Here is a 24,699-nt window from a genome sequence, read left to right as displayed (position 1 = left end):
AAGATTAGATGTAGTGAATGCTGCTAGCCACACTGGTCTTACAACAGGACAAACATGCTCTGTGTCTTCCACACACAGACCCAAAGTGTTCAGAGACGAACCAGCAGGGAGGAAGGGAGGGAGGAGCAGATGGGAGGATCCTACACAGGGTGAAGACATTAAAGCTCCGGTGGGAGCGGAGGCGGTGCGTGAAGTTCAGACCTCAGGCTCCACCTGCAGAGGAGAACTCCCAGAGCTGTCCATGGTGCTGAAACCTCGGCTGCTGCAGCGACAGGATCATCACTGACAGTAAGTTCTGGTCTCATCTGGTCAGTTCGACCCTGAAACGATGTCTCAGTGTTGAATGACTTTGTTGAATATAAACTACTGTTAGCATCCTTTGGTTTGGTGTGGATTTCTGTAATGAGTTAATTTATTGCATGTTATTGAAGCCATTGTTTAACCTCATATGACAACTCATTCAGCAATAGTTTAGTTTATGTAGAACAATTTTCACCCATCAAAATTGTGAAAGCGAGTGAAGCATTTTTTTTTTTTTAATGGTTTGGTTTGAAGTGCATTGAAAAGTTAAAGAGTTTATCTTTTCTCTGAGCTGCCTGAGCTGCATCTTTACCTCAGCCCTTCTGATAAATAAAAAAAATAATAATTTACCTTTTTACAGTATTACTGCAAATAAGTTGTTAAAAATTCCGGTTAAATTTTTAGGTCAATACCGCATTTAGATTTACCTTTTGACAACTCTCTTTATTTTTAAAGTCCTTGACATTTTTAAAGCTGCTGTCACATAATCCACAGGAATAGATAACAGGAACAGGTATTACGCCACCAGGAGGGCCATATGTCGCTGCATGTGGTCTGATGTCAGCAGTTATTGAAGTCGTTGGTGCTGACTGCACCAACCAGCGTTTGGAATCGCTGAGGGGTTTTAAACGAAGATGTTCCAGTTTTGTATCTTTGAGCAATCTGAAAATGTAAATCCTTTTCCTGTGATAAGAAATTTTGCTGTATTGTTGTTGATCTTGTTAACCCAACAAGCTCATGAGTGACCCAAAAGCATACTGGTTATCTTTATGCTGAATATAACTCAAAACGCATAATCTCAATATCTGAAGTGATACAACAGATTAAATTTGGTTGTAAAACAATGAAATCATTGTAACACTTTATTTGACGGGGTGTGTATAAGACTGACATGACACTGTCATGAACATGAAGGAGTATTTATGAACGTCTATGAAGCGTCACTCGGTAAATAATGGCACTTTTAATGAAAGATTGCTTTTAAAGTTGCCTTGAAAGTCCATTAAAAGTGTAAACTTTGCATTATTTTGTAAATAATGATACTTTAATGCAAAGTTGGTATTCATGGTTTAGAGACAGCCTTAAAAATCAAGAGTGCATATTGCTAAAACAACAACAAACTCTCTACGAGTTATTGTGGAATTAGAAATCAAAGATTAAAGGGAGCAAAAAAAAAAAGATTTTAAAACAAAGAAAAACTGCAAACAGGTGTTTATGCATCTGGTTTGATTGTAAATATCATTCTTGTTGTGGTGACCCTTAAAAACACACAAAACTGACAATGACACAGTTTTTAAGTAAATGATTTAAACCCCTGCGATCATTTAAAAATCTAAGAAAACCAAATTGATATATATTCTTATCGAAGCATGGGAACAGATCAAAAATGATATTAAAAAAATAAGAAATAAGAAACAATATTCACACACTAAAATACTTGAGGTTTACAGAAAATGCACCGAACTCCAAACTAAACGTCACCTCCTTTAAATTCATGTGCTTGAGACTTTTGAAAAAGCAGGAGTGCATGTTGTGCACACCAAGAAAAATCTGACAGACTCTCAGTCCATCAGCGGGCAGGTTTAAGCACACAGTGGGATTTAAGAAGGAACAAAACCAGCCTGCTCCCTTCCTGTCAAATTCTCTGGCAAGTGATAAAAATCAGCCAAATGTTCGAGGAAACTGAGTGCACATGGAGCTCCGACAGACAAATCTGCTGCTGATGCAGACTCTGTGTTGTCTACATCCTCATTCTGATGCATGCTCCGTCCTGTTCCGTTCATGTTCTGCATGTTGTTCATACAGGCGCGCTGTTATCTGGAGACTCCAGCCGCGTTGGAAGCATGCGATAGTTGATCCTGAGTCAGGTACCTTTTCTTTTTTCTTCTTCCACTATGCATTCAAGACTCCATATTAAATTTGTGATTGGCCCCTCAGTGCCATCATCCAGAGAGCACAGGACCTGAAACGTGATTTTTTTGGGGGGGGGGGTGCAGAGCCTCCTGGAATAGAAAATGCTGACTTGGTGAAAATGTCTACTACAGGACATGTACACATGTATTTTCACCCCAGGTCTCATTAAAGACACCACAGAGAACTCCCCAGGATTTTTTTTTTTTAATTTAAACAAGTCTTTACATAACATCTTTATCCCGTGCTGTAATTTTCCTGAGAGATCAGGGCAGAAAGCCTACTTTGTCGCACATAGTTTCTCAAAGAGAAGAACTGGTTTAACAATGGCATGAATTTCAAAACCACTGAAATGTTGAGCCACTAGCTGCTGTGTTAGCTCCACACTCACCGAGCTTTTTATATTGGTTCCCTCTCTCTTTCTCTCTCCCTTAGGTTTCCAAATCAGCGAAACAGGGACGTTCTTGCTGACTCAGGACGAAATATGCAATGAAAGTTTTTTTTTCTTTTGTAGGAAATTAACTCTGTGAATAATGAATGAAACATTTAACTAATTCAAATGCAACAAAACACACTGGAAGTCCTGTGATTTATCTATCTGAGATTTACAAAGTGTGATTCACTTTGTAATCTCAGTAAAGGTGTTTTTAGGGCTTTTCTTGGATAACGTTTAATAAACTGGCTTTGTTATGCTTCCAGTAGCAAATTCAAGTATTGATATTTAGTTCTCTTCTGAGTGATTATGTGCAGGAGAAGCTTTATAAAGAAGCCCCAGCCGACACCAGCCAATTAGACATGATTAAATCTCTCTGAGCGTGCCTCGGCCTGCTTCTCGGTTTACCTGAGGGCTTATTAATTTGCACCAGTGATCCGTGCCCTGTTGTTTCTGCTTCCCCCCCCGGGCTTAAGGGAAACTCCACACTCCGGTGTAATCAGCTGCTGCCAGATTTAACGCCGTGACGTCAAAAAGCAGACCCAGAGATAAAGAAGAGCAAGCAGGGCGATGCCAGTCCTCCCAGCATCTGACCTCACAACTAAAGTTCAACGACAAGCGATTTGAAAAGCACCCACACCTAGGATGAGTGACGCGCCCTACTGGGTTGTGGACTATGATTTCTCTTCCCCAGCTCCGCCCGGATTCCCCAGGGGCTCGACTGCGTTGCAGCCCCCGGCGGGGCACCCTGAGCAGGGCTCGGCTCTGTGCTTTGTGGGCCTCCTGGTTCTGCTGCTGCTTTTCCTGGTGGTACGCTGCGTCCGCATCTTACTCGATCCTTACAGCAGTATGCCTTCATCCACATGGACTGACCACAAGGGGCTGGACAGAGGGCAGTTCGATTATGCAGTGGTGTAAAGAGAAAGAGGTGACTGTGAAACAAGGGAAGGATGGATCTAAAGTCCTTTTGACTAATATCCTGTTTGAGTTTTCAAAAAAAATGCAAGACATGTCAATGCTGATGATGGGTTGGCATGAAGGCGAGTTTCCAGGGTCCCTCTTTGTAAGAGTCAGTGCCTTGCAAAAGTATTAGCACCCTTGAACACATTTTCCCACAGGTTCTCAACTGGACCTCAGCGATTTTATTCAAACCATTCCTTTGTCGCTCTGGTTGTGTTGGATTGCCCTGGATGTGTCAGTCTTATGTGATCAGACCGCCGTCCTCTTGAATGGATGGATGACTGATTGCAGCATGAAGCCCTTTAGGGGATCCTCTGGACTTGATAAAACGCTGTAAAAGTAAAGGCTATTTACTATTTCCACATGTCAATTTACTGCTTAGGCGTCTTCAGAGTCCAATTGATTGCTCTGTGTTTTATTCATGGTATGACAGGAAGGGCGGTAAATACAAACACACTTCACATTCTTCCGATATTTATTTGGGAATAATGTGAAAGCCATCCCTCTTTTTCCCCTTCACAATGATGCATTACTTTGTGTGGTTCTATCATATAATCTCCATAAAATGCAAAGGGGCATGAAGACTTTTGCAAGACACTGTGACAATATAAAAACAATGACTGCAGAAGCCATATATTCATCTGAACCTGCAGTAAACATCTTTGTTCTCGGCGTGGAGGTTAGATGCTGCAGCGGCAAACAGAACCGGAGGGAAAAACATCTGGATCTTTACATTACATCATTTGTAACTGTTCTTTTTCACGTCATTTTGTGATTCTGTAATGCTTTTACAAATCCCAGGGCTGGGTCATAACTAGATATCCTGATTGAATAAAAGGGAAGTTAAATGAGTTTGGAATAGATATTCAGACCCAACTAATACACACTGTCATGGTGACTCTGGAGGCCTCAAACTATAAATGTGGTCTGTGCTGTTGTAAAGTAAAAAAAAAGAAAAAAAAAGAAAAGAAAAAAAAGTCTAGTTTTTATACCTAGGTGGGTGTTACAATTTTATTTTTATTAAAAGTGTGTCTTCAGTGTGAATCCTGTCTGAATTTGCTAGGCCTGCGTGCCTAGCAAAATGAAAATGACAGCCTGAAATGATTTAAAAAATGATTCATTATCTAAAGGTTTCCTGTCTACTGTTTCATAAAATGAAACTATTATTGTTCTTTGATTGTTGCTTTTTTAAATGAAATTAATTTTGACTTCATGAGATAAAAAAGAAAAAAAAATCAGTATAACACTTAGTGCAGGAGACTTTGTCGGAGGGTTTTGCTTTTTTAAGAGGCTTATAGGGCTCAGTGCGCAGGGTCACAGCACTGACTGATAACCAACCGCATTAAGTTATGATTATGAAATACATGTACACTGCCACCTTCCCCCTAATCGGTTTTACCTCCCTTCACTGCACCAACCAAATCTGTCCAGCAGTGCCTTTGGAAAGATCTGGGATTTCCTTTAGATGAATAAAGTTCCTACTCCTGTATTCACCTGTTTTGTAATATTTTCAGTTTACTTATGTCTAAATTGTAGTGATAATGACTGGGAGAAAGTTTGATAATATACCTTAATATTGTGTTTGTACTACTTGTATGTAAGCTCTTGTAAAACATACATATGTTAATAACATGCTTCAAAGTGGCACCCCTTTTTGTTGTCAGTCTTTTCATTTTTTACACTCAAGCTCATTTACAGATCTGCAGAATACACTAATGTTTCACAGTCGTGCATGGGATAACATACAAGAGAATCCATAAAAACTAAATTAATGTAGAAACACAGCCATCAGACTTTCAATTTGATGAAATTATTTACTTATTCTGGAAATTTTCCTCAGATTCTTTATTCTCCGCTGGGTTTTTAAGTCATCCCTACCTACAGTGTCCTCTACTGGATTCTTTGAGAACTAGAATCAGTGGAGAAATTTACATCCTCAATCTGTGAATTTCTATCATAAACGCCACATGCAAGACATGGAAGATTTGGTCTGGAAAATAATGGTGTGATTATTTAAACAAGTCAACAATAAAAAAAAATATTATTTTGTTTATTTGTAAGAATATATCAATATATCTTTAACCTCCTAAAGTAATGTTACATTTAAAATAACCCTCTGTCCTGTCTCTAGGGCTTCTAACCAATTATATATCTTCATTTTGGTTAGGTTTCTAGAAATCAACATTTAAAATATTGCAAAGAAACTTCCAAAATTAATCATAGAACAAGATTTTAATAAGTCTGCAAAGCTATTAATTTGCAGATAATGCTAAGTATTAGGGACATAAATACAGCAGCCTGATCAATTTATATGGCTGTCATTAAGATCATGTGACTCTAAACCGACAGCCTTTGCTGTAGTTCTCCAACAGCAAAGTTTGGTGATTACATCACCTCCTTTTCCTCTCTTTAATAATTGCAGTACAGAAATATTAACACAAATAAAGAGTAGCATCACACTCAGAAACCTAATTATACACATCTAATTTGAATATTGTATTAATTCATGTACTTTTTTCTGTAGTTAAAACATTTGCAATCATTGACAAAACCATGGTTTTCATTCAGTTTCTTACCACCATATAATTTTTTTTTTAAATATTTAAAATGTCATCACAAATTTAGAACAAAGACGGCAGTCAGACTTTGTTATGGGGACGAAAGCGGCTCTTTTCAAGTTGTGTTTGTCAGAAGGCTGGAACCCCGCGCCTCATTAGTCTGCTCTTCAACAAGACCAGCTTTGCTTCACTGGTTCCTGACAAGTTACTTCCCTGACAAAGCAACAAAAAAGGCATTCAGCTCACACTGTGCATGGTCGCAAATAAATGCACACGGATAAGCAAATCAGTCTGGATCCCAAAGGAAAAAAAGGAAAAGGAAAAAAAAAACTAAACAACGGATGACCTTAGATCGGTTGAAACTGGGCTGTTATGAAGGACTTATTTCCATATGTCTGACACCTGATCTCTGAGCAGGGAGGTGTCTGTGTTTTTCACTTCATGGATAGACACAGTGGAAAATTCCCGCCTAAAAAGAGCAGCTTTTGTCTCTGTGTGGTCTATTTGAATAGATCTCCCCTTACAACATGAGTGACAAACAAAAACACGAGCTCAGCTCAGCTCAGCTCAGCTCACACCCAGAAACATGCAAATCATACTTCTCTCTGTTTTTAATACAAAGCAGGGGGACACCCTTTAAGTAGGCCTTTCTAATTCACACCTGGCTAAAAGATAACCTTCTACCTCCGGGAGATTTATTTTTGAGACATAAGAAAGTGTGTACTCCACTATTTTCTGCATCACAGAAAAGATGTGCTCATGTAAATACAGGTACTGATGATATCTTCATATCCTGTAAGATAATCAGGTTGACTGTCATTGGCTAAGCCGGATTATACACGGTGCATTATTCAGACTGTTATTCTTAAAATGTTTTAAAAACCATTTCCTGTCCGCTTCCCAATTATTGTCAAAAAGTCAAAAGTGTCTTAATATTTCTGCAAGGCACTGCGTTGGTTCTGGTGAAAGTTTGCAGAAGGGACAGGAGCAGAACATCTCAGAGGTGTGTTAGTGGAAGTGTCCCGACTGATGCAATGAATGTCGTCAGCCTTTCTGCGTGAGTAGTAACCGAGGACGGCTCTGCCGTCACTGTCATCTGGAATATACCTTTGTGTTGGCTGGTGTTGAGATATTGTTAAATGCACTGTATAAAAAATACACCACGAAACTAACATTCCCCCCTTTTTTTGGTTCATGACCATTTTCTCATGTTGTAAACCCTGATTCATGTTTAAGTTCTTATGATTGCTACTACTAGTGAAAAAGTCACATCAAGTAGATTTTTTTTTAAAAAAGACACAAAAAGACAACACGTTCCCCTGTTACTGAAAAGGGAACGTGTTAAGTTGTTTTTTAAAAAGGTTACTAAATCTCTAATATGGTTGACAAGATGGTAAGGGATTAACAATTTGATCAATTTTGGAGGTATGGGCTGCAAACATCCAATTTTTCATGTGTTTCGTTAACCTGAAATAGCTATAAAAAGGGGAAAAAAAGATTTTAATTTGTGCTTAATTTCGAAGACGAAACCACTTACTTCAAGATTTGGGAGCAAAGATCAACAGGTGGGCATATACCAACAAAACATGGCTGCATTTCCATATAATCTGACCTAATGAATTGCCCAGTTTTACTCTTAAAACCTCGTTTCCCTTTAGTAGACCCAAACAGATGACCAGCCCTTTATTTTGAAATTTGAGCCCACCACTTCCCCTCATCGTGTCAGGCTTGACATTTGTGTCTGTCCTCCTGTTGTCGACTCGTCGGGATACAGCAGCACCGCTGACCTCCCCGACCAGACCTCACTCTGAGCGGGTTTTTATGCTTCCGCCTGCAGGTTTGATCCGGACACCGCGTCCACAGAGCTACTGCTGACAGGTACGGTTCTGCTCTCCGGTTGAACGGCTTCACCCAACTCGGTGTCTCTCACTGTAATAATAATAATAATAATAATAATAATAATAATAATAATAATATATATATATATATATATATATATATATATATATATATATATATATATATATATATATATATATATATATATATATATATATATATATATATATATGAATGTCCTCCTAATGCCTCGCTGCACTTTAATTAGAAGTCTAATTGGACATTTAATTAACATATTTGAAGTTTCTTTATTTAGTTTGTTTTTTTGTTCTTTATAATGTCATGTTTTCAAACCCTTTGTGTCCTATGTAAGTGCTTAATGTATGCTGGGAAGGTTTGGGCTGATTTGTGTACGGGCATTTTTGTTGACCAGGTAATGAGAAATCCCCATACAGGAAATACTCAACATTATGCATAAGCTTCTACTGTTTAGTTACTGGACCAGAACTGTGGCATCATACCTGGAAAATAGAGTGAAGGTGACATCTGGGGCTTTCTACCATAACAAATGTTGCAAGGAAAAATAAGTCATGTTTGCTTATTGCATTTTTCTCCTGCAGAACCTTGCAGTTTGTCCACAAGAAGAAAAAAAAATGGATTTGCTTCCAAACTTGTGGAGACAGGAGTACTGGCTTCCACCTGGTGTGACCTGGAGAGACCTGGAGCAGCTGCCGGACTCTGAGAGACCTCATCCCAAGGATCTTCTGCTTGCTCTGCCCCTCGCTCTGGGCTTTGTCGCAGTTCGCTGCGTGTTTGAGAGGTACAGCACCTCTAAGCTCGCTGTTCCAGAAAATAGGATTTTCAGAACAACCCAGTTCCTTCTACGTTACAAGTGGTGTTTTATTTTGTGTTTGTGCATGTCACATATCACAAAAAAATACATTTAAGCTTGTGGTTGTAATGTGTTTTTTTTTTTTATCTCCACTGCAAGGAAACTGTAAAGTGAGCAGTGCAGCATGGGAATATATGAGCAGGTGCATTAGCAGAGCAGGGCAGGCTTTGTTGTCATTAGGAAAACAAATCTTTAGAGAATACATAGACAGAAACTATGAACGATTAGTTGTTGGTTAAATAGGGCTATAGGCAATGCTCTTCATTTTAAACTTCTCTTTTCATAGAACAGGACTTTGTTTGTGGTTACAGTGGTTGAGTACCTGGTGCTGCAATCAATACAGAGTGAAAATTAAGGCTTTGATTAATTGTCTTGTGTGTATGTTGTTTTAGGAGAGAAAAAAGCAAAGAATTTCATTGGCTTATTCCGCATAATTAAAACATCATATCAGTGATTTACAACAATATTAAGATATATTGTGTCATGATTATGTTAATTACGCATCTTCAAAGTAGTGAAAACTAATTTTAAAAAAATCTGTTTTGTGTCAGTTCAGTTCAATCTATTGGTTGTTAAGAAAAAATAGAAAACTGAATTTTCAAAGAAGCCCAGTCCCATTAATTGCGGTATTATTAACCCCGACTTCCTGCGCTCGTGACCCCAAAACATTTGATAAACCCCTCTCTTCATCCGCAGGTTTCTGGCCCCGCCCATCGCCAGATGTCTGGGGGTGAAGAATAGATTGCAAGTGAGCGCCGCCCCCTCCCCTCAGCTGGAGTCGTATTACTGTCACAGGAGCAAACAGCCGACACAGGTGAGTTTAAAGGGCTCCTGCAAGTGGGCAAAATGGTTCACTGTGAACATCAGTTGATAAAGTGACTGAATGATTGCATCCTACACTTCTCTCTGACATGCAGCTTCAGTATCAAGTGCATCAAGAACTTGCACATCCAACTCAGGGAACGTTTGTTACAAACTATCCCTGCTTTGCCTTCATCACCACCCAAAGTCTGCAGCTCAAAGTCTGACGGGAAAAGTCACTGAAGCTTCCAAAAGCAAAGATTTTGCAAAGCACTAGGTCACAGGGTTGCCTGTAATGGTGCTGAAGATAAGCTAGTACATGACAGCATGGAAATGCACACAAATAAAATTAAGGTTCTTAATAGAAAAAGAGAATGTACCTTTAAGAGGGAAAAGTTGGGGGAAGTATTATGTATTTTTCAGGCCCATAGCACTATTTTATACCACAATCAAGTAACTATGTTGCCTTCAGTTGTTATAAAAATGCTGAATATATCAAACACAACTTAAAGGAAATTTAACTTTGCAGCACAGCTATGTCGGACACCCTGAAATTGACCTCTGTCTCTTTAAAAAGTTCCCACCTGTTCTGACCCTCCCTCATTTTTGCTATATTTAGCGACTTTTCAAACACGTCCAGTGACTTTTTTGTCTTTAAAAAAGCGACTAACTACAAATTTAGCACCTTTTTCCTTTATCAGAGATTTTGGCAACACAAATAAATTGTATTGTAAGTAGAATTTTTGATGTAGCCTAATGGTTTTTCTTTCTAGAACTGTCAGATGTAAATAAATCCCCCCATTTCATTCATACAGTCACTGATTCACCTCTCCACTGTGTGGGCCTCTGATAACAGCCGTTTGGTTTTATCTGATATTATGCAAAACAGATTTATGTAGAGTAGGCTCAAGTAAAGTATTAATATTATCAAATTATTTCATGAAATTCATTTGTCGTTCTAAACTATCATGACTTATTTTTAATTGTTTTTTCTTTTTTTTTTGTCTTGCCACAGTTCTTATAATGCTCAAAAAAGTCGATTTTGCATAACCGGCGCTCTACAAAAAAGTGGTCTAGCTGCAGTTTTAAGCCTTTGGCCTCAATTTCTCAGATGTTTATTTCACACTTCAACATTTCTTGGTAGTTGCTGATAGGATCTTGCTAAGTGAAGAAGCATAAGACCAACCTAAATAATCCCAGTTCCTAGAAAACTCAACCTGAGGGGAAAACATGTGCCGCAGTTACACCGACTGCTTCTTCCTCAGTGAGGATTTTGAATGAAGCCAGAAAACAATTCACAATTCAATCCTCTCTTTTCAGATTGAACTTGTCAGTTTAATGGTGTTATGTGGAAAAACCCAGAGACAGATTGAGAGCTGGTTCAGAGATCGCCGGAACCAAGACCGACCCAGTCAAACCAAGAAGTTTGCTGAAGCTGCGTGAGTGCTTTCACTTTTTTAAGGCGATCTTTAAATCACTTCCAGATCGTCTTCTATTGGAGCATTGAATCTAATGCAAGACAAATCGGCCTGATCAAAATGTCTAATCTAAAGTTTGGTTTATTCAGTTGGAGGTTCTTCTTCTACCTATCAGCATTTGTAGCTGGACTGACCTCCTTAGTCAACGTGAGTTGAAATTGATACACCGTAAATCTGAAATTTGTGTGCCACCCTATTTTGACTTGATCTTGTGTCTTTCTTGTCCATGTGTGAACAGAGACCCTGGTTCTGGGATCACAGGGAATGTTGGAGGCATTATCCTATTCAGGTGAAAACAGATTAAAACATTTTTCTTGATGGTATTTTGTTCCAGATAGCTTACCGAGTTTGTGTTGTTGTATTTGTATCAAAAGATAAAAGTCAAATCTTCCCATTTTTTCTGGCTGGTTTGCTGACTTACAGATAATTGTTTTTTTGGTTGTTTTTTTTTGTCACGCTAACATTTCTTCATCTAAGTATACAGCAGTGTTAAACTGTGGAGTGTCCACATTCTGACTGATCTTAAAACAAAACTTAACACATTGTCTTATAATGACGTTTTTATCAGCAGTGAGGGGAATGTCTATTTTATCATGAATAACATGAATAATAGCAGGTAATAAAATGTACTGTATATTTAATATCTAAAAAGGCAACTTGGGAAGTTTAAAGTTTACCTTACGCTTACCTTAATGTAAACGTTTTTCAAGTATTAAGTTCTTTTTATTTGCTTGTTATCACTCTGTCCCAGCCCTTAGAGGAAGCTCATTTCTGGTACTACATGCTTGAGTTGGGATTTTATTTCTCTCTGCTCCTCCGGATCTCCGTGGACGTCAAAAGGAAGGTAAAGATATGAGCACCCCTTCACTGATTAATGTTGCATTTTCACTTTAGAGAGCTGCTAACAAGTCTTGTGGTAGCTTCAGCCTGGTTACAGTTCATGCCTCACTCGCTTCATCTCCACAACTATCCACACTTGTTAATTAGTGACCAAAAATCTGAATTCCTCTGTTCACATTTGAAGGTTATTCCTGTTTGTCCATGCTGACTCCCTTCGTCTATATGTTCGCTTGACCAGGACTTTAAGGAGCAGGTGATCCACCATTTGGCGACCATCTTCCTGCTCGGTTTCTCCTACTGTGCCAACTACATCCGCATCGGCACCTTGGTCATGCTGCTTCATGACTCGTCTGACATATTGCTGGAGGTGATTGCACTGAAGATGAAACAATAATTGTTCCCCCTAATGTAGGCCGATCAAATTTGAATAAACCGGCAGCCTAATTCAATCAGGCTCAGAATCAAAGGGTTAATCTGCCCTTTAGGCTGTTCTGAGAAAAAGATCTGCAGTGAGATCTGTGTTGTAACCGGCAGGGAAGTTGCATAAAAATCGTGTGATTTTGATTTTTAAAAATCACATAGGGAGGAAAGATGACCTTAGGTTTTTGGTTAAAGGGAAGTGTTTTGCATAAGAAACAAAGTTAGAATGTAAATCTAAGTTGTGTAGGATTTATAGAATGATTAAAAAAACTCAATGCTGACAACATATGGAGTAAGTATAAGATTTGCTTCTGTTGATCTGAGATCTTCATTATCTTTCATATTACACTCATTATTTGTCCTCCTAATCCTTAGTGATTACTTATCATGAAGACGTGGGGTTAATAAAGTTTGTAACGATGTAAAAACTGCTCATGTTACAGTCGGCTAAGATGTTCAACTACGGCACCGGCTGGAGGAAGACATGTGACTCTCTGTTTGTTGTGTTTGCTGTGGTCTTTCTTGTGACTCGACTGGTGATTTTCCCCAGCAGGTAAGAATTTGTTTTAATAGCACTGGAAAGTGTGAGGATTTCAGTGTATCAGAATAATATTAGTCTCCCTTTTAACCTTTTTATCTATTTTGTATTCTTACAATCACAAAGCTCAACTCATTTAAACTGGACATGGTGTGTTAGACCAACACTTTGTAGTATACAATTGTGAAGTGGAAGAGAAGTGTTAGATGGTTTTTAAGTTGTGTTACAATATTTTGTAACAAAAATTGTTTATGTTTTTAATTCTACCAGAATCATTCGGACCACTCTGCTCCTGTCCATGGAGGTCTTTGAGCCTTTTGCTGGCTACTACCTTTTTAACATCCTGCTGATGGTGCTGCAAGCTCTTCACGTATTCTGGGCTGTGCTGATCTTGCGCATGGTCTACAAGTTCCTGAAAGGCAAGGTGAGAGAACTCACAGTGGTGCTTGAACTCAGGATAGCATTTCTGATTTTTTTTTCATCCACAGAGATAAAAATCTCTGAAAAATATCCATATTTTTGTTATTCAGATATTCAGAGTTGACCTTTTGTATTTACTTTCTACAGCTTGAAAAAGATGAGCGCAGTGATGAAGAGAGTGAGGCTGACTTGGAGGAGGAGGACAAAGCAAAAGAAGAAAAGACGGATCAAGGAGGGGATTGTTACTGGGGAAAAAGTAAAGGAACTCTGAACTGCAAACTGTCTGCGCTGACCAACAGTTGTGTCCTCAATAACTTGACCCACCACAGATCCTCTGTGGCTGATAGAGCACGTAAAGCTCAGTAAAGTTTTTGTTTTATGCTTATTTTTATGACTGATCCATTTATCTTTGTACAGAAAACAGTGGACTATGAAGAGGCTATGGAAATGTAGCTGGTTGTAGCGCTCATGTTGTAAGAGATAATTTTCTTATATGACATCTCCTGTCCTTTGGTTTCTCCTGAAAGCACTAACAGACATGGTTCTTTTGCCTATCTTCTTCCACATAGACAGATAGTCTGTTATGCTTCTGCTGCACAACTCAGTTTATAATTGTTATTTGGTTGGAGAAGAATGTATTTTTCATAAAAATGTTAAAGATTTTACTTTTAAGGCCCACTGCAGTTCACATGTAGAGAGACTGCATTTGGCAATGGACAGATAGACAGAGAGATACATAGAATCTGAGCATATATAGGATTTTATAATTTATTTAAAAATCTTCAAAATCTACTGAAATGCAGCTTATCTTTTCTATGACATTTAATATAGCCCACTTTTGACTTTGTAAAATAAATGAAACTATGAAACACTTTCATCTCACAAAGAAAGATTGTAACATATACTTTGGACATCTGTTAACATTGACATATTGTTTTTGATGTTTAGAAATGATACAAGAACAGCTTCACAAACACATACTGTATGTGCCTGTAATTTCAGCATCCCATAGCACACATGTGTCAAACTCAAGGCCCGCGGGCCACATGTGGCCCGCTACGTCATTTTATGTGGCCCTCTCCCCCCCACCACCGTTTTACAGCCCCATTGATTGACTTCAAATAAGTTTTGAGCATGAATTGACTACAAACTACATCTCCCATAATGCCTTCCGATTCTTACCAGCCAACATTACGGCTTCTCGCCACTAGAGTGCAGCAGAGTCACCTCAAGCTGATTATTAATTTTCCCAGCGAATAAAACTAAAACATCGACAAGCTAACAAGCTAAAGAGCGAAGTCCCGTGATGTTTCAATCGAGGACTTTTACCGTCTACTGCCCCTGATTTGATGCCACAGCTTTGACTCCATGCAGCTCGTGTTTTGTCCACGTTTGGAAGCACCTATCTGAGCGAACAGATGTTTTCAATAATGAATTTAAACAAGACCAAGACCAGATCGCGCATTACTGACGAAAACCTACACGCCATTTTGTGGATTTCCTCAGCGCAAGAACTAAAACCAGACATCGACGAACTGACCAGGGGAAAACATTGGTAAGCACGAAAAACTAAATTTAAATAGAATGAATGTAAAACCAAAACTCAGTATACTGGAATATGCATATAGTTTATTGATTTTGCTTGTTTTGTGTTTATTTACACAACACAATGAGGATGTGTGAGTTGGTGACAGGGTGAAGATGATCAGCTTTGTGTTCAAGGACAGGCAACATCACCTCATTGTTTTGTTCTTATGTGAAATACATGTTCGTTGTGTAATAAATAACGAAAAAGTTTTGTGAATGAAGTTGAGAGTTAATATCAAAACTTGTTTTTATTCTTTGTCTGCTTATCTTTAAAGCAGACAAAGATTAATTTTCTCAGCGAATAAAACTGAAACATCGACAAGCTAACGAGCTAAAGAGCGAAGTTTAGCTGAGCAGTTTAAAAATACTGTAATTTTTAAACTGAGCAGTAATTTTACGTCCATGCAAACTCAAATGTAATATTTAAAACTTGAATACATAAAATCAGTTATTTAACAATATGAGGTGTTGTTTAATTTATTTTTAACATTGTATTTTAATACATTTATGCTAGGGTTGCCCAAGTCTAGTTTTCCAGACCTTTCACTCTGCAACTTTAGATGCGTTCCTTCTCTAACACACCTGGATCATTGACTCATTCATAGGCCTCTACAGAACTGAGTTGCTGCTAATGAGGGAAGTCAACTTTTTGTCTTGGGTATGTTTTAGCAGGGACACATCTAAAAGTTGCAGTCTGGAGGGCTGCACTTGGGCATTCCTGATTTATACTGTCAATGTGGCCCGTTGAGGGTGGCCAATATGCTGAAGTGGCCCTTGGTGAAATTGAGTTTGACACCCCTGCCATAGCAGAATTATATTTTGTAGATAGTATGGTAAAAGAGACATAAGAAAAGTTGATAGCAGAGGATGGTTTCGATCCATCGACCTCTGGGTTATGGGCCCAGCACGCTTCCGCTGCGCCACTCTGCTGTGCGCTCCGTCATGGAGCCATGTCCTATTTCTAACCAGAGCAGCTTTAATATTTAGATGTTTTGTTGTACGTTTACCAGTCTTTTTCCAATACACATTTTGTCTTATTTTGTTATGCTTTATAACTTTTTCGTTTACTTTGAAGTGAAGAAGCAATGGCGTTTTTGGCGTGATGTCGTTAGCTTGTTAGCATGTGAGGCACACAAGCTAACACTAGCTTAGTTGAGTACGGATACGTGAAGCTTCCCCAGTGCCTCGCTTTATATCTGCGACGCCGCAATTCTTGTTGGTTTTTGCTAGTTAATTGTGAATTGTTTGATTTATTAACGTTTTTCACTTGTTAAGTAAACGCCTATTTCACGTTAGACAGTGGCGTTGTATATCGCTATACAACGCCACTATTATCCGGTGACGCTAAAAGTATTGTCTACTAAACAATTTCAGTTGCTCCGTCTGGATTCCAGTGTTCAAATATGACTAACGGTGTGGTATGTGTAGTTGTCTCTGTGGCGCTACTTCGCTCACGTTAGTCGGTGTTTCTCCTCCAATGGCGCTTGCCCCTCTCCATTCTCACATTGAACGGTTTAGCCAATGTCGTACCGCCTCATAATGGACCGAGCCTATCAATGTCCGCGCTCACAATGGAAATCGGCCAATCACCGTGGCGACATGCGAGCCTATCAATGTCCGCGCTCACAATGGAAATCGGCCAATCACCGTGGCGACATGCGAACCTATCAATGTCCGCGCTCACAATGGAAATCGGCCAATCACCGTGAGCCCTCCCTCTCTCAGACGCCCTCACGCCCCCCACCACCACAAACAAAACAAATTTCGAATTTTATTTTTAAAAATAAAAACCGTTGGAAGATTCTGAAAGTCAGATGTCAGTAGCCTAGCTTCGTTGAAGAAGGATTCGTCATCACATCATTGATCTCTCGACCTAAACGATCTTGCTGTGAGTACCCATTAATATTGTTTATTGTCTGTTGTCGTTCAAACAGATTTCGTATTTATAATTGTACATCAGCTAAAATAATATATTGTGGGTTAAATAAAAGGGCGACATAATGATGTCATGTTCTGAGTGCAAGAGTAAGGACACATTTTATTTTATAATATAGTAGTAACATTTTAAGTTAAAATGTAAATGCATACATAGATATCAACCTATATATAGACCAACCTCGATCGATCGATCGAGGGTTATAGTTTTTTTTTTTACCTCATCATAATTAGCACAGAAAACTATGGCTTTGATTTTACTTTTAAATGCTTTTATGTCATACCCATTGTTAGTTGTGCACAAAGTGCATCATTAGTTTATGGAATTTGATTCTGCTAATTCCCAATGTTATCTTCAGATGAGCACCAAGCCAAAGAGCCACAAAGGTATGGGGGATGGGGAGTGGATGGCAAGGCTTAAGGCATTTGCCAGCACTGGGGTTTGGCCTTCCAATGCAGGGAATAGACCAGCCCCAAGGCAGAAGAAATGGCATGATATCTATCAGAAGGTAAAGTGAAGTCACTGTTTCATTCACTTGTGTGTGTAGATATGTTTATAAAAAAGGACAGACTTGAGTAGCTGTCATTAATAAGATTATGTTACACTGTTTCAGATAGAAAAATGCCCCATGCAAGTTCGGGGACAGACCACCCTTTTTGGAGCGTCTGTCACTTGTGACTGTGGCTTTCACACTGTTAAAGTAAGCTGGTTTAAAATAATATCTAATAACAATCACTTCTTAGTCAAATTTGAAGCTATGTCTTGTCTCTTGCAATTCTGGTGAATGGTGACTTTTATACTTAAAATATCTTTGTTTTGGTAGCCTGCACTGCAGCCTCCTTCTGCACCTCCTTCTTTGACCCCACAGTCTGTGGGTTCACAATCTAATTCTGGAGATACAGCAACAGCCACCCGCTGTTTCCTGAGGTCCCCTCCATCTTTGTCAAGGGTAAATGTTCTTGTTTGTTTGCTCAATACTTTATATTATTGATTCTGTCTTGGCAACAAACTATAATAGTTTTTGAACAAAACATTTTCTTGTGCTTATTTTGATGTAGTGATTTATAAAGTATATACTTCACATGATTGTACATTTCTCGTTATTTCTCGTTAGGCAGTCAGCTGCCTCCACCCAGCCTGCTGCCTCCACCCTGTCTGCTGCCTCCACTCTGTCTGCTCCCTCCACCCAGCCAGCTCCCTCCACCCAGCCAGCTCCCTCCACCCAGCCAGCTCCCTCCACCCTGTCTGCTGCCTCCACCCAGCCTGGCATTGCTGAGCCTATGTCAGAGGTGGGCATTCATAGTAAGCTGTAGAATTGAAGAAAAATTTAATAAAACTTCAAATAACTTCAACATTATTTATGTTTTCTCAGGGTTTAGATGAGGCCGGTGTACCAGGCCTGGACAAAGTTGACAGCTTGGCTGAGTATCTGGTGGAGCTAAGGAGCAAAACCTCACTGGTGCTGACCAACCAGGAGGTCAGTAACATGCATTGTTGCTTGCTGCAGACATGCACACGCCTTTCACCTCACTTGCATATTGTTGTCCTAATGTAAAATTGTTTTATTTTCCTGTTTAGGTGAGCTGCATTGTTGCTCTGTGGCAGAACCTGCTGGAGTTTGATAAACAGAGAACGGTATTTGCTGCAAGACATCAAGAAAGATTGAACACTGGGAGGTTTCGGTCCCCCAAGAAGAGGCAAGAATTTACTCCTGGGGTTGAGAGTGTAAAGAGGCATGCTCTAACCACTCCAGCCCCATCTGCCCAATGGCCAGACTGCTGCCGCTTGGTGGAGACCATCTTTGTCCGACTGTGCAATATCCATCGTAGTCCAAAGAAAAGAGGAGCAGGCACAGTCTCCAGGTGCAGCCCCTGCTCAACCTGGTAGAGAACCTCGAAAATTGACTCGCAAAGTTTTGCACAACACATGCAAAAAATGCGGGCAGTTTAGAATAGCTGAAACAGGACACAGCCAATATAGAGGGCAAATTTACTGTCCCTCTAATGAAAGTCTCACTAAAGAGCAGTGGCTGGAACAAATTAAAAAGAAAAAATAAACATTTTCTTTATTTTAAATAACTTCACTGTATATAAGTTTTATTTAGTTCATAGTGTGTTTATTTTGTTTTGGGTTAATGATACAGATATTTATTCTTATTGTCATTGTGTACACAAAGTAATTCAACAAACCATACAGTAAAAGGATTTAAGTCCTTCAGCAAACCACAAATTTCTTGGTTAAGAAAAAGAAATGGGAGACTTCAATGGAAATGTGTTGCATCCAAATGCTACAATGTTTTGGGACTAACTAAAAATGTTTAATTCACTGTCTTAATTGTTGAATAAATATTTGGTTCTTTTAAACCGATAAGGTCTATGGTCTTTTGTGAGTAAATATTAGCTGCTTCAAATTCTGAATTATTGGTAATTTAAGCATACACTAGAAAAAAGATATCATTCACTTCACTCAAAGTACTTTAGGAAAGACACTTGCAATTTTAGTTTCAGTCACTGTTTTGTGGGAAAAATGAAAATAAGCACTGGGTATGATTAAGGACATTAAAATATACATCAAGTATATAGTATACAGTATAATTTAACACATTAATTTGAATATATCAGAATAAAAAAGCAAAATTAATTAAGCAATTCAAAGTTTTAAAAAGAAAGCCTTTTATGACAAGTGTTGGGTTTTAGTTTACAGTACTACACTATCTGTACAAAAAAGCATTTAAAATGTTTTCAAGATACAAAAAAACAGCCGTTACTTCATAACACTTAAACATTAATTGTGGGAAATCTTTTCACTAAAACATAGTATGGCGACTGGTAGGATCGAACTCGCGACTCTGGGATCGGCCTCACTCTTCCCCTTTCTTCTCCCCTCCCTTTCTTCCCCCTTCCTTCCTTTCTTCCCCCCCCCAAGCAGACTATTGTTCCCCAACTTTGGCGCAATCGGTTAGCGCGTTCGGCTGTTAACCGAAAGGTTGGTGGTTCGAGCCCACCCAGGGACGACACAGCGTTTTTGTTTTTGTGTTGACTATTCAGCTAGTAGACATGAGTTTTCTTGACAATTGACATTTTTCAACAATTCAATACTTATTGATATTAAAGATTATAATTATTTTCTTGTTTTGATATACACTATGTGGACCACACATGGGGTGCCCAATATTTTCTCTCACGTACACCAGTACAAAGTTAGGTGCAGCCACATTTTTGACAGGTTCACTTTTTTAAAAAATCACTTTCCGCTATGGCAACATCGACTTGTAAATGATTAGCAATCTAGTAAAGATCAACATCTTTATTTGTAGAAGACACGATTTTGTCTGACAAGGACTTTAGCTGAAGTTTGTCCCTTAACCTTTGTCAAAGTCCACACAGTTTGTTTGAAAACCTTCCAAAATGACTAAATTAAAACAACTCTGCAAAGCAGATTGGTCTAAAACTCATCAACACCCACTATCAATGACCACAGATGCTTAATAGCCATTGCTTTTCCAGATGTTAGTATTTTACTTTTTAATTGGGGTTAGATAATGAATCCATAAAATTGCACCTGTATTATGCCTAATCAAATTAGACTGTACGTTAAAGTGACAGGGATGATGAAGATGACGGGGAAGAGAAAGCTTAGTCACTCATCTCTGTCCCCACCCTCTCACCAGCTTGTTGTCCCCCTCACTCCTGCGTGTTGGCTGACCAGTAAGTACTTGGACTGTGAGGAGAAAAGAAACAGACTCAACAGACTGAGACCAATAATAAAAAGTAAGTCATATTAGAACCATATTCCTGTTTTAAAAATTGTGCTGCAGGTTTTGTTTCAAACTGTTAGAACCATCACTTATATTCATAACATTATATTCAGCAAAAAAAAGTCACTTTCGTTAAGGTTTTATTTTGCTATCAAGCTGTTGTGCATCAGTTATTTTGTGCATAGAAGAAATGTTTCTTCTTTCAGTTGCGCGTGATAAAATGCATATATATTGATTTGTTCAGAAGCTCTTAAAGAAAAATCATTGATTTGTTATTTGATTCTTTACTGGCTGGGTCAATGTTAATTTGGACCAATCTTTTAAAATCTGTGTTGCATAGACAACATCCTTCAAACTAATGGGCTTTGCAGGTTTTCTGACAAGAGCAGATTAGGACTCAGTAGTCATCAACAGCTCAGCTGAATCAGCATCTTTCTATGTGTCTTCTTTTGTGCATGTGAAGGGTTTCAGTTTTGAGTGGGTGGAACACCAGTACTCACTACACAGTCGGTTCTTTTCTTTTTTTATAATGTTACTGATGCAAATTATTTTTGGTATGTTTACAAATACAGTACACGTGCAGGGAAGAATTTTAATGTGATGTTTAGTCATTAAGGAGGCATAAAAACTATGCAGTCTCTTAAATTAGTAAATATTTTGTGAGCAGGAAGAACTCACACTGTTTCAAATGTGCTTCTTAAATGAACTCAAACTGCCACAAAAGCAAGGACAATCTACTTGAAAAAAATAGTTCTGTCACTGGTTTCTAACGGATTCATTTGAGGTTGCAGCAACACAACAAATTGATCTTCATATGAAAATACAAGCACATGTCATAGCGCATACACGCACATGCATAAGCAGATGTCCTCAGAATGTGTGCATGTCATACTAGTAATCTCAGTCTAATCTGATAAGCATACCTCAGCCTGGTTCATGTTAACTGCTTGTGACAACAGGATGTCTGATTGCATTGGTTTGTGCATCTTGCACACTCTGACAGAAGAAATACTTTATATTTTCAAGGTTGATTGTTAGCTTTACTTTATTATAGGGTTAAGGTTAGGGATAGGGTTAGGGCTACTAACCCTAACCCTATTTTACTTTATGTTATTGCTTGATTTGCATAGACATTCTGGTGGAAATTTTCATTAAAAATATAAAATATGATCATAGCACTAAAAGTAGATAGAAAATAACACAATTTCACAATAGAATTAATCATCAAGCCCAGTTTCTATTTTTGCAGATTTAAACAAGCCTAAGTAAGCGATGAATTACGCAGCTGAAGTGGAACATTATGCTGATTATACATAAATTAAGAAAAAAAGGAATCAAAGATGGGAAAATACAATAAAAATCTGTTTCAATAATTAATACATTGACAAAAAATGGTCTTATTTATATTTTTGTTGCTTGTGTTTGTGTGTAATCTTTGTGAAGTGGTTAGCATGTGGTACGGACCAGATTTTTAATCCACATTATTTGTTGTGTTTATTGCAGGCCACTTGAAGGATGTCGTCTCTCCAAGAAGAAGAAGAGCTACCTGCAAATCACACAGGTCAGAGGAATATCAGATAAGTGCTCAGTGCACAGCTATGCATGAAAAAATAACTCCAGTAATGCTTGAATTTTGCAGTAGCTTTTTGTACATCTATTTACACTTCCCACTTTGATACAGGCTGCTGTTCCTCTGAATGAGCTTTGAAATAAGCCCTGAAATTTGAACTCCAAATCAAAGTCTGCGCATATCCTAAGAAATGAAAATATTTTTTGTTTTTTCTTGTCTGTTTGAAATCATGCTTGTGGATCTATGTATTTGCGTGCCTTCAGGCCCAAAAGGTGTAATCAACGACTGGCGGAGATACAAACTGGACAGTGTGGATCAGACTGTCCCTCAAAAAAAGCGAGAGCTGCTGAGACAGATGTCTAATCCTCGAGACGATGACAAGGAGAGGCAGAACAGAAAGGTATTCCACTAAGCCTCAAATGCTCACATCGAATGAATTGCATTGCAAAATGATACGTATATGTCTTCATCTTCAGATGAGTGCGCAGGAGTACGAGCTGATCCAAGAGGAGGATGAGAGTTGCCTGAAGCGCTACAGGAAACAGTGCATGCAGGAAATGCACGAGCGCCTCAGCTTTGGTCCGAAGTTTGAATGTGTCCATGAGCTGGAGAGTGGAGAAGCCTTCCTGGAGGTGATAGAGAAGGAGCATCGTTTGACCCTGGTCGTGGTCCACATCTACCAGCATGGTGTCAAAGGTCAGCGTTTTCATGAAGCTCATTAGAACACAGTTTGCTTTATCAGCGTAGCTTCTATGAAATCCAACCACACACGGTTGCGTGTCCTTTGGCAGGCTGTGAGCAGATGAACTCCTGTCTGGACTGTCTGTCTTCCGAGTACCCCACTGTCAAGTTCTGTCGCATTGACGCCGTGGCAACAGGTGCTGCAGAACGCTTCTCTTCTGAGGTCAGTGCACTGATTAATAAAACAACAAATAGTACTAAGAAGAATAGCTTAGATTGGTAAAATAACATCCAGATGGAAAGTAGCACTAGCTAAAACCGCCATTTCATGCTGAGTCCAAATCTGTCCCACTTAACATTTTTCAATTTTGTCCAAGTTACAACAAACTTCAATGTAGTTTATTAGGGATTTTCTAAGATAGCCCAACACATTGTTTGCCGTGTTTGTAAAGTGGAGTCATGCTTCACATATAAAAATCTAAACAGAGATTTGTATTCAGATCTATTGGGCTATGTCTCTACTACGTTTCACATCTACAGATTGAAAATTCTACCTGTTTCTATTTCTAAAGCATCTTGCACTCACTGAGATTGGACAGAAAGCTTTCTGTAAACATCAATTTCATCAACTGGAGTAAGGTCAGGACTTTGACTGGGCCATTCTAGTGCATCAGTATGATTTGACGTAAATCATTCATTTGTAGTTTTTAGTATACGTTTAGGGTTGTTTTCCTGCTGATGGTGTGTTCAGTGTAATGTGTAGTGTGTGTTTGTCTACCACATATAGTGCTTTTGTATGTTGACCAAAACATTTTATTTTAGTTTCAGGCCTTTAGTAGAATATCTGCATTAATTTTGAGATTATTAAGATAAATCTGAAAACAACTGGTTGGATGTAGGAGTATTGTGTTAAAAGTGACCTGAATACAAATGTGTGCCATACTGTTCAAGTTATTATTGGTAGAAAATGTTGAAAATAATCCATCCATTTCCACTTTACAATTACAATTCTCTCACCAACAAGCTATGATATGTTGATAAACCATAAATATTTAAATCTGTTAACCCACTTTGCATATTCTTGTTTGTGTATCCAGGTTCTTCCCACTCTGCTGGTTTACAAGGCTGGTGAATTACTGGGAAATTTCTTGGCCATCACCAAAAACTTCAATGAGGAATTCTTTGCGACAGATGTGGAAGGATTTCTCAATGAATACGGCCTCCTACCTGAAAAGGAGTTCAGCGCATGTGCTGCTGATGAAGATGATGCGGGGGAAGTGGAATAAAGGAGGGGAAAAAAAGTCAATCCTGTTAAAGCGGGTGGAACGGAAACCTGAGAAAGAGAATAAACAAAAAAAAAGGAGAATACAGGAGCGTAGTGGGGAAGAAAATCAGAGCTGAGGAATAAAGTATAAATATATTAAACACACAATAGTAAATATCCAGCAGCACCCTGCAAAATCTGACTGAATTTAGAAGCAGCTAGATGTAAACTTGAGGGTGTGAGGAATATAAAAATCCTATTATTATACTACAATAAAAAGATTTTCAGTTCTTTTTGCCTGTGTGGTAATTTTTTATTTTTTTTTTCTAGTTGTGACTACAGATTCGAACAAGAAATAACTGTGACATTTGTCACTTTCAAGAAGATAAAAGATAAAAGACGAGAAAATGCGTTAAACGTTTATTTAACCCTGTTTATTAACTGCAAGTTAGCGTTTTAAGATAAAGGACCGAGTTGATTCATTCCTATGCTTTACTCAGCGCTCCTGCTATGC

General features: G+C 38.6%; 3 protein-coding genes, 1 long non-coding RNA gene and 2 other non-coding genes across 7 annotated transcripts; 5 read left to right on the top strand and 1 right to left on the bottom strand.

The window, feature by feature from the left end:
- Positions 1-200: 200 nt before the first annotated feature.
- Positions 201-5,235, top strand: LOC111608993. The gene is made up of 3 exons (XR_002752957.1): positions 201-288; positions 2,107-2,168; positions 2,647-5,235. It is a non-coding gene; the product is annotated as an uncharacterized LOC111608993 (long non-coding RNA).
- A 2,692-nt stretch (positions 5,236-7,927) lies between these two features.
- Positions 7,928-14,399, top strand: LOC102232695 (ceramide synthase 2-like). The gene is made up of 11 exons (XM_014475968.2): positions 7,928-8,040; positions 8,622-8,821; positions 9,590-9,707; positions 11,015-11,133; positions 11,262-11,319; positions 11,411-11,461; positions 11,924-12,016; positions 12,251-12,379; positions 12,876-12,985; positions 13,241-13,394; positions 13,538-14,399. Exons 2-11 carry the CDS (start codon positions 8,655-8,657, stop codon positions 13,754-13,756), a joined length of 1,218 nt encoding a protein of 405 aa, XP_014331454.1. The 5' UTR covers positions 7,928-8,040; positions 8,622-8,654; the 3' UTR covers positions 13,757-14,399.
- A 407-nt stretch (positions 14,400-14,806) lies between these two features.
- LOC102235382 (phosducin-like) lies at positions 14,807-24,480 on the top strand. The gene is made up of 7 exons (XM_023336128.1): positions 14,807-14,945; positions 20,584-20,683; positions 22,174-22,231; positions 22,504-22,640; positions 22,717-22,936; positions 23,032-23,144; positions 24,019-24,480. The coding sequence occupies exons 3-7, from the start codon at positions 22,186-22,188 to the stop codon at positions 24,205-24,207; spliced, it is 705 nt and encodes a 234-aa protein (XP_023191896.1). The 5' UTR covers positions 14,807-14,945; positions 20,584-20,683; positions 22,174-22,185; the 3' UTR covers positions 24,208-24,480.
- On the bottom strand, positions 15,836-15,907 carry trnam-cau. The gene has a single exon. It is a non-coding gene; the product is annotated as a tRNA-Met (tRNA).
- On the top strand, positions 16,255-19,810 carry LOC111608992. Of its 2 annotated transcripts, XM_023336127.1 has the most exons (7): positions 16,255-16,865; positions 17,272-17,421; positions 17,527-17,613; positions 17,737-17,862; positions 18,032-18,202; positions 18,286-18,390; positions 18,492-19,810. In XM_023336127.1, the coding sequence occupies exons 2-7, from the start codon at positions 17,272-17,274 to the stop codon at positions 18,798-18,800; spliced, it is 948 nt and encodes a 315-aa protein (XP_023191895.1). In that variant the 5' UTR covers positions 16,255-16,865; the 3' UTR covers positions 18,801-19,810. The 2 variants fall into 2 exon arrangements, with proteins under 2 accessions (XP_023191895.1, XP_023191894.1); XM_023336126.1 differs by having other exon boundaries at positions 16,257-17,421.
- trnan-guu lies at positions 19,853-19,924 on the top strand. The gene has a single exon. It is a non-coding gene; the product is annotated as a tRNA-Asn (tRNA).
- Positions 24,481-24,699: the final 219 nt, after the last annotated feature.

This window comes from Xiphophorus maculatus, chromosome 6 (assembly GCF_002775205.1).
Source record: "Xiphophorus maculatus strain JP 163 A chromosome 6, X_maculatus-5.0-male, whole genome shotgun sequence".
NCBI lineage: Eukaryota > Metazoa > Chordata > Actinopteri > Cyprinodontiformes > Poeciliidae > Xiphophorus > Xiphophorus maculatus.
This window is presented reverse-complemented; position numbering and strand designations above follow the sequence as displayed.

Excerpts from the sequence above, each read along its gene's own strand:
- LOC102232695 (XM_014475968.2), top strand. The coding sequence starts at position 8,655 with ATGGATTTGCTTCCAAACTTGTGGAGACAGGAGTACTGGCTTCCACCT. Across the intron at positions 11,134-11,261 it reads AAGAAGTTTGCTGAAGCTGC|TTGGAGGTTCTTCTTCTACC; the intron begins GTGAGTGCTTTC and ends TGGTTTATTCAG. Across the intron at positions 12,380-12,875 it reads CGTCTGACATATTGCTGGAG|TCGGCTAAGATGTTCAACTA; the intron begins GTGATTGCACTG and ends CTCATGTTACAG.
- LOC111608992 (XM_023336126.1), top strand. The coding sequence starts at position 17,233 with ATGGAATTTGATTCTGCTAATTCCCAATGTTATCTTCAGATGAGCACC. Across the intron at positions 17,422-17,526 it reads GGCATGATATCTATCAGAAG|ATAGAAAAATGCCCCATGCA; the intron begins GTAAAGTGAAGT and ends ACACTGTTTCAG. Across the intron at positions 18,203-18,285 it reads TTGCTGAGCCTATGTCAGAG|GGTTTAGATGAGGCCGGTGT; the intron begins GTGGGCATTCAT and ends ATGTTTTCTCAG.
- LOC102235382 (XM_023336128.1), top strand. The coding sequence starts at position 22,186 with ATGTCGTCTCTCCAAGAAGAAGAAGAGCTACCTGCAAATCACACAG. Across the intron at positions 22,937-23,031 it reads CTACCAGCATGGTGTCAAAG|GCTGTGAGCAGATGAACTCC; the intron begins GTCAGCGTTTTC and ends GTCCTTTGGCAG. Across the intron at positions 23,145-24,018 it reads CAGAACGCTTCTCTTCTGAG|GTTCTTCCCACTCTGCTGGT; the intron begins GTCAGTGCACTG and ends TTGTGTATCCAG.